The 9,450-nt window shown below is 41.0% G+C and overlaps 1 protein-coding gene across 4 annotated transcripts in view; it reads right to left on the bottom strand.

The window, feature by feature from the left end:
- Positions 1–511: 511 nt before the first annotated feature.
- zdhhc14 (zDHHC palmitoyltransferase 14) overlaps positions 512–9,450 on the bottom strand; it is a 51,092-nt gene continuing 42,153 nt past the window's right edge. Inside the window, exons 10-11 of one of the 4 annotated variants that reach the window (XM_073484090.1) lie at positions 3,086–3,108; positions 1,500–1,635 (exon numbers count right to left, since the gene is read on the bottom strand). In XM_073484090.1, the coding sequence (XP_073340191.1) occupies positions 1,584–1,635; positions 3,086–3,108 (75 nt within the window). In that variant the 3' untranslated portion in view covers positions 1,500–1,583. Of the gene's footprint in view, positions 1,681–3,085; positions 3,109–9,450 lie in introns of all 4 variants that reach the window. The other 3 variants (XM_073484089.1, XM_073484087.1, XM_073484088.1) reach the window with 3 other exon arrangements.

Here is a 9,450-nt window from a genome sequence, read left to right on the forward strand (position 1 = left end):
AGTGCCCCTTTAAATAATAGAAGAGTCAAAATGTAGCTGTCTGCACCTGCTGACTAACTTGCTAAAGGTAAAATGTAGTTGAATGTAAATAAAAACAGTAACCTGCAGTACTTCCTGCTCACCACAAGGTGGTAGAAGAGAATTACAAGTTGACTGCCTTATATTACCCAAACACCTTCACCAACCACTGCCAGTCAGACAAGTCACTTTAAATAAATATGACTGGAAACCAGTTTTAGTCTGTACAGTTCTCTTCAGACGCCGGTGTTTGAAACCAGGACTTCTGTCAGGATAAACGAAGACGTTATAGCCTAAAGAATGTCCTGACCTTGTTTGAACAGCCATAAATATTCAGCAAAATTCATCGGACAGGCTTGTAAATCTGTCTCATTTACGCCTTATTCCCACAGGCATCAGTCACAAGATGAACTATAAAGGAAATGTTATCACCATGTGACTCTCACATCAGCACACATTATGCCTTCTGAACCTCAATATTAATGCAATAGTGTCTGATAAAAAGTTTGTGTTTTATTAATATCCACAGGAAATATAATAATTTGTAAGATTTGTAATAACCATGGTACAGTACAACAGTCTCTTTTTTTTAACATAGAAAAAGCAGGATGATATGCAACACGATGACATCGACCATTGCACTGCTGAGAATGTCCGAGAAAAAAGGCAGAAGACGCTGTCCAATCAGCAACAGGCAAATAGGCTAATGTTTGTTTTACAAAAAAAAGACCTGTCAGACCTGTGATCTCATTTAACAGAAATTCATCATTTTGACCAAAAATGTCATGTACTGTCAAAACATGAGAATCTTTTTTTGCTTGACATGGCTCACAGACATACGCCACTTTGAAAAAGAAACTCTCCAACTGTCCAGTTTCCAGGAGCTAATGGATTATGCTTCCCTAGAAGTAAAAAACATGTATGTCTGACTTGTCGTACAGGCCACCACACCAGAAAAAAAAACATCTCTCCCAGTTCCAGCACAGAGATTTGGCAAGACACTGGCTGAGGACAACTGGTTTCACTTTGTTTCAGTTCAGTTTGATTCAGTTTATAGCAGCTGAATTTAAACCACAGCCTTTTTCAGAGAGAGTATAACTCAGCATGAGAGTGAGCTGGTACAAAAGTGGCACAGGAGAGTTTGGATGCATGTCTTCAGGAGGGAAGAGGTGGGAGGAGGGGGTGTATATCCCACTGTCAGACGGAGCTGAGCTTTACCAATCCTCTGACAGAGTCCTCGTGTAGTGAGTCCTGGCTGGCTGGGTTGTAGAAGCCGGCCTGCATGGTGTGGCTGTGACCAAGTGGGCTGCCGCAGGGAAGCATACCTGGCGGCGAGGGCACTTCCTCTGGGGTAAGAAAGTGGTGGTGGGCCACCGGCTCCTGGAGAGGGTGACTGTGGTTGTGGCTGTGTGCGTGGACTGGCAGCATGTCGGTGGCTTCATGGCAGCTGAGGCTGGGGGTGGACGTCGGAGGGGTGGGCTGGCCGAGGGGGAGCGAGGTGCATGGGCCGCCCAGGGTGAGGGAGGTCCGGCCAGGTAGGGTGCCTCCGTTTTCAGGTGAGGCCGTCAGGATGACTGGCTCGCTGCTCTGCTGCTGGAGGAGAGGTGTGGCGGCGGCCTGCAAAACGAATTTGGTGCTCTGAATGCACTGGTCTTGGTCACACTGAGAGAAAAGTAGCAGAAAGCAGGAAAGGGAGAGAACAACATGGGAGGGGGATGTGAAAGTCGAAGAGATAGATAAGGAGCCCGAGGTGATGGACGGAAATAGAAAACAAATAAGAGCGAGGCAGTGTTGAAAATTAGATGGAGAGGGAGAGAAGAGACGACACACGAGATCAAGGAAAACAATATGCGGAAAGACAAGAGGAGGGGAGAGGTGATTGGATAAGAGAGAGAGGAAGAAAAAAAGATGTTAGTACCCCTTGTTAGAATGCAGAGCAACACAAAGAACCCGCTCCAGCTCATTCATCCACCCCAGTGAAAACAGAGCTGAGGTCAGTAGAGTTGAAAACACAAGGCAGTTAAGTCACCGCTTCATGGCCTATTGATCTCTGTTGCCTTGCTTTAAAGTGGAAATCACACGTCTAAAACTGGAGCAGAGGAACTAGGTTAGGACACGGAGAGTCATCAATACCATACATTAGCTACAGGGAGATTAGCTTTAACCCCGTTAGCCATTTATCACCACAGAGCGACCACACGTATTGGAGACCAGCTATAGGTGAAAGATCACTTGCTGTGCAGAGAGAGAAGTTAAAAAAACGTATAATCAAACAGGAAAAGGACTTTAAAGATTTAGTTCACCCAAAATCAAAAACACATATTTTTCCTCTTACCTGTAGTGCTATTTAGCCATCTCGTTTGCGATAATGTGAGCCGAGTTTTGGAGACATGGGTTGGCAGAGATGTCTGCCATCTCGAATACCATCAAAGTAGATGGCATTCATTAAACATTAAAGGAGCACTATGTATTTTCTTTTTTTTTGGTAACAATTTTGTATTTATGGCCCTATATTCTTGAAATGTAGGACTTCTATGTTCAATGTGCTCTTTTTGTTTTCACCTCACCATAACTCAAAATATAAGCCTGTTTGTGCTTTAATATTTATGCGTACAAATGTAAACATATGGCTTTAAATACATCTAAAACTTATATCCCTCAGTTGCATAGTGCACCTTTAATGCCTCGGCTGAGCTGTAAAGTTAGATAGCTTAGTTTAATTAGTTAGCTAGCCTTGCATCAATAAGTAGGTGCAAGTTTCCTTCTGCGTGGTGAGACAGCTAGATGGAGTTTATTTAAATATACATTTTTTTTTTTTTAAATGGGGCACTTTAGGCACCACCAGCCAAGTGCCATCTAGTTTCATTATATTCGAGAGAAGCCAGACACCTCTACGGCTGATATCTTCAAAACTCAGCAACTAACACTAAAACAACCGAGATGGATAAATAGCACAACAGGTAAGAGGAAAAATGGGTGAACTGTCCCTTTAATGCCTCCTTTCATCCCAGACAAATCTGACTGACAAGAACATCTGAAGCACAGAGATTTGTCCCAGACTTCTCACCTTTCTGCCTCAATCTCACTGACCTAGAAAGAGCAGATTACAGATGTGATTTAAACAGAAGTTACGCAACCTTTGACAGTAGATGAGATGCGATTCTAAGTATTATCAATTCACTTATCACTTTTGCAACAACCTCTCTCCAGATTGTTGAAAAGACTCATCTGAGCGAGGAGGTTATCAGACTGAAATGACACAGAAACCTGGCTCACAGCCACGTTAGCATGGAGCTACATCAACAGCGGCGTGTTGGATATAAAATTAAAAGGATAGAGCTCTTTGTCCTTTTTTTCTACTTTCAGGCCCACTCATGTTTTATAAACAGTCATAGCTAGACTGACTCAGCACTGTCCATCCCCCACGGCAGACACGCACAAACACACACACAAACTTCAAGGAACAATGTGTACATAGACTGCTGATAGAGTAACCTTGGATAGCAGATAGCAAGTGAAGCAGCGCAGGCAATGTTTTGGTAAGCTCTCATAAATGGTGATGATGACACAGCAAGGACTAGGATTTTTTTCTCTCATTAAAAATTGAAACCTACATTTACATTTTGTAGTGAACGGGAGTGAGTCTACAAACATGACATAGTTAAATGTGAACAGAGATAGAAAGACAATATTTTCACAAAAAGATCTTTCCCGTACATCTTACACCATTGCTCAAATAATCTATTTTGATAATTAATAATTTAAGTAATTTTCCTGGCAAAAACATTTCCTCCTTCCTCCTTCCAGCTTCTCAGTTGTAAGTATTTGATGCCTTTTGTTACTGTCTGAATATCTTTAGTTTTTGGAGTGTTGGTTGGAAAGAACAGAGGACATCATCATGGCCTCTGGGAAAACGTGATATTTTTCACCATTTTCTGACATGTTAATTAACTGACAATGAAAATAACGACTAGTTGCAGTTAGTGCTACACAATTAACCGCAAATATTATCGAAATCTCAATCAATGTTTTGATAAATGAACAAAATGTGTGACAAACAGCAATATGGAGAAGTAGAGTAGTGCTGCAAATCTTGTTGTTTGGCACAGACCCCAACAAATATTACATCATGTTTTTTATATTTTTTAATAGCAAAAATGGCCATTCCTTCAAACTATAAATCATATTGCTGTCAATATTCCAGTCATTTTGTGATAGATTGTCCACTTAATGATGTTCAGAAATCTCATATTGTTGTTCAGCAACAATTACGGGTTTAATTCAATAATCATGAGGGTCGGGTCATGAAGAGGACGAGCACGATCTTGTACAAATCAAATTAAGTATTTCTCAAAGCGGAAAACATTTCTGTTTCATATTTAAACAAGTCTCGAGATGAGATGTTGGAATCCAGCTACAAGTTGGGAGATTCCAGCCGTCTGTGTTATTCCTGACAACACTCTGCTGTCTGCTCTGAATGAGCATGTGACTCATAATAGGTTGTAGTACATTTTGCTGGGGCTTAGGTGGTACATTTGATTGTATGCGGCTCTTAGAGGAACAAAGAAACAAAGCTGGGCATTTTCACTGACTGTAATGCCATAACTCATGCAGCTGACTGAAGTAAGAGAAGTGGAACTGAAAACGAGGCTGCGGGCTGTCAGTCCTGCATCACTCACTGTGCAATAATCAACAAGGAAATGTTGGTTGAAAAAATTGCACTGTATGTGTGTGTGTGTGTTGTATAAATAAAGCTCACAGCTCACAAAGGAAAAAGACAGGGGTAGAGGTAGAGGGACAGGAAGGAAGACAGAAAACCAAAAATAGAATAATATTTACAAGGCCAAATACAAATGGTGTACCATGAGGTAAAAGGACAGAAACATATTTTTGTTCACTAACTTACAGTGGCATCTACCCATACAGATATTATTGGTTTATTTAAAATGAAAATAAATGCTCAACGCATTGAGATATAACATTTTAAAAAAGTGTATTATCTTTCCTAGTAATATCCGTATTCACCTTCACTGTGTATCAGGGTGGAGGCACAAATCTCAGTGACAAATGCTAAAATAGGGCTGCAACTAACAATTACTATCAATTAATCAGTCGATTACAATTTTTTTGATTCATCGATTTGTATAAATAAAACATCCGAAATTACTGAAAAAACTCAATTCTCAAAGCCCAAGGATGTCTACAAATTTACAATAAAATTAAGCAGAGAAAAGCTACAACTTCTTACATTTGTGAAGCTCAAACCAGAGAACATGGTTTTCTCTAGTTATTGTTTGTAATTTGAGCGAACTGACCCTTTAACTCAAGACTAACGATGACTACTGTCAAGTTAAATTGCATCTACAACCCAAAAATCAAATGACATAAAAAAGGTGTTGTGTAGTAATGTGCCATAATTTCACACGCTGTTACCATGGCAACCACTTCAAAGGCTTCACCATACTAGGTCGTGGTTTGAGCTGCATCTCAAGCACAAAGTAGCTCACAAAGAAAACAGGGCCTTCATCGCACAAATGTAAATGCAACCTCAATGCATTAACCAACACAGTACTATAAGAAAAGGAGGTCAAGTTACTCTTAAGTGCAATATCTCTAGTTAAAAAAGGGAGGAGAACACTGTACCGTCTCCTCTATTCACATCTTTAGGCTTGGAAATGTCATTTCTATGAGACATATCTGATACATGGTTTATTGATGAGGACATTCCTCATCTTGAGTTCACATCATGAGATTCCGAGTTAAAAATGGCCTACCTACTGTACGACATTTCCCATACATAAAATAACAGCAATGACGAAAACACAACTGACAAAACGTATGAATCAAGTACAATACATTTCCATTTTATACCTCCCTTCTCTGCTGCCTCTTTGACACCTCTATCTCTCCCTCACACACACACACACTTCATGTACATTCACACACTTTGTCGAAGTAGCACCCACCCACACACCTCTGTAGTAAACAGACATCAGTGATGGGAGACTTGTCCTCATTGTGGTTTGAACCGTTTAACTAAACCAGCCTCTCTAAAACCTACTTGATGACACTGTATTATCAGCGTGGACCTGAAATGAGCAGTCTGGTGGTCTGGATTTTTAAGGCAAGCAAAGATTTTTACAGTAATGAAGAGAGTTGCATCAGTAGGCGTAGGAGGGAGATGAAGAGAATCTTCAAAAATAGTCCCTCCTGATGTGTTACCAATGTGGCATGTTTCTGAGTTTAACAAATGGATATTAAGTTAACAGCTGACTCTGTGTCAGTGGCCAGCAGCAGGCACAATGGGACAACACTGGCCGCTAATCATGACCGCTACAGAAAACAGATGGCAGTTATTTCTGAATGTGCTAACATAAGGGAATGTTCCTGTGGCTCTCGTCCCATTACGAGTCGTCCACACAGTTAGGACCTGAAGACAGATGACGTGCATGTTCGACATCTCAATGAGAACGAACGGGGCGAGGTCGAGTCTGGACGAGAACAACGAGATGACTGTGGCGCGGAGGGAGGGCGCCAGTGGAAGACGTTTAAGTAGCTGTGTGTGAATAGGCCTTAAATCTAGTGTGTAATGTGTGAGGTTAAACTGAACAACAGGAGAATTGTTGCTTCTTTTCAGGCACCGGAGGAAGACTGGTCAGCGAGGTCAGTACAATGTCCTCTTCACAACACCAGCTATTCTCTCTGCAGAGACAGTTTAACATTAGATCTCTGTTTACTGACCGTGGTGAACTTTTAGTTTGTGAGATTGTGAGTTTGCACAACATGGTCTAATTTATTATATACCATCTCTTTCTTATTCCTACTCATTGTTTTTCTGGGGTCCCACGCAAGACGTGATTACCGGCAAGATGAGGAAACCCTGTCAGTTTTGGTCAATCTTGCTTTGGACAGCCATGAACTGGTAACCAGTTAATTTTTGAGAAAAAAATGCAGCCATGGTTTGTGAGAGCTGTCCAGCAGCTTGTGGTCAGAGCTAGCTTGTTTTTAAATCTCATCTTTCTTCTCCTCAAAATGTTTTTCAATGCATTTAGTCAGAGTACTCTCTTGATGGTATAACATACTGAGACTTGAGGTACCAAACTAACTTTTTTAATCCCTTGCAGTCTACCACACTGATTGGCAGCATATTGGTCTCAATCATTCGGCTGAGTGACGGCATCGGACCGGGGTGTATCACACTTTCCCCCCGCCTGGCAGTGATGTAATCTTTGGCTGCGTGCCATCCTCAGACATGGCAGTTGGGTGCTTGTTCTTAATGTGGAAAAGTATAGTTTTTTTTAATCATTTTGATGGTGCAGTGTCTTGTAAGAGGGTGAATGGTGTCTGTCTCAGCCACTCCGCCCCCCCATCACTTGTCTCTGCACTGTGTAACTTCAGTGAGAAGGCAGGATCACAGCGTTAGATACATGTTTACTTCAAGATACAAGTTTTCAACACATAGCATTGTTATGACGCAATGAGTTTTGTTTGTTGTTTGTAGTTAGCACCTACTTCACGTCCAACATATTGTTACAGACCTGGGATTTGTATTCATGACAGTGGTGTTGCGCTCAAAAACAGTGGGGGGCGCCAAATCGCACAAAATGACAACTTCTACATTACGTTGCTTTAAAAGTAGCATCACACAATTTACATTTGACTTTGTTGCCTTTCTGGAGGAAATGTTCCCACAGTGTGCAGCATTTGTTACTTTGCAGTGTGTGTGTGCGCGTTTCTCAGGGCTCCAGACTAACTTTTTTACACTGGTTGCACTGGTGCCCCTGATTTTTTCATTAACATGACCAATGACAAAGTTTTCACATTTTTGAGAGAATGTGCGACTAAAATAGTTGCATCCTGGAGTCCTGTGTATGCAAATTAACCGAGAGAGATATGCGTAACTGGTCAAAAATATTCTTGGTGGTTGACTGATTAATGGTTAACCACTGACATCCCTAATTGTGACAGAGTAGAGAGTTGCAACTAACAATTTGTTTCAATATCCATTAATCTGCCAATTACCTTCATGATTTATAGATTTAATGTTTAGTGTATGAAATTTTAAAAAGTTGTGAAAAACGCCAATCACAAATTCCCAGAGCCCCAAGTAACGTCTTCAAGTTGCTTCTTTTGTCCGACCAACAGTCCAAAACCGAAAGACTCTTCATTTACAATCATAAATTCGGGAAGAAAAGCAGCAAATCGTTACATTTAAGGCGCTGGAACCAGCAAATGTTTGAAATTTTTGCTTTAAAAAGAATAGTTGGCGAATAATTTTCTTTCTATTGACTCAAACTGAAAAAGAAAGTCTGAAATCAGGGAGAGTAAAATCCTACAGTTTATGCTGTGATTCCACCCCTGCAAAGACACACAAAGGACCTTTCCCTGCTACTGTTGACCTAATTTACAGATGACATGGAGCGGCACATACAAAATTAAAAACATCGCTGTCTCGCTCTTTGCAATCCAGAGCAAATTCAACATGTTCAATTCAGTGGGATGAGAGAGACTAACTGGATTTGCTTTGCCAGTTCCGTATAGAGAGAGAAGAAGGTGCAGCGGTTCTGAGTCGGTGGCATTTTGTGTCAGATAATTAAATGAAGCTGTTTGACCTCATCTGGCCTTTACTCCCTCTGACTAGGTGAAGTAATCTAGGCCGGTCCTTAAACTTATAGCCAATGTTTACCATTACAATCAGAGTCAATCAGACACAAAGTAAGCCATGACGTCTGTAATTTCAGATCCTCAAACTGTATGGGGCTAAGTTCATCTGCCTCAGGTTGTGAGAGCTGATTATCTGTTTATGGCAAATGAACAAAAGACAACAGCTGGAGTTTCATTGTGTCAGACAGGCTGCTGTGAAAGATGCTTCGTCACTGTCTTATGCTGACGAAGGCCTGGTCCTGTAGGCGTGACAATATGGTCTGGGTGAGACAAGGCCAAAGTACCACAGCCAAGGAACTAAGGACCGTCAAAATGTTTCAGTATGTTGTATGTTGTAATACTTCAGTTTTCTATAAAATAAACCCCCTTTTTCACAGTACTTATCATCTGCATTTTTCAGCAATAATAATTTCAGATTACTCATCTTCTGCAATCATTTCTCCACATAGTAGTTCTCATTGTTTGAGGCAGAGTCCACCATTCCCATGCGAGATTCAAATTATCTACCTACGCACAACTGATTCACAAGGTTGTAATTTTATCTCATTGATATTAGCCTCACAGTTCACATTAAAAGCATTCAACTGGCAAAATAGGGGCGGCTTTTATTGTGAAGCAGTCACAGGAAACAATGAACTTGTCAAGGTGACAGCTCTAACCGCAGTCATTTCCAGCATTTTATGTCAGTTTTAAATATTGCAGGAAGTAACAGAACAAGAGGGAGCAGCCACATTGAGTTGTTGTGTGGAAAACTACTTGCATGAAATC

This window comes from Pagrus major, chromosome 16 (assembly GCF_040436345.1).
Source record: "Pagrus major chromosome 16, Pma_NU_1.0".
NCBI classification, from domain to species: domain Eukaryota; kingdom Metazoa; phylum Chordata; class Actinopteri; order Spariformes; family Sparidae; genus Pagrus; species Pagrus major.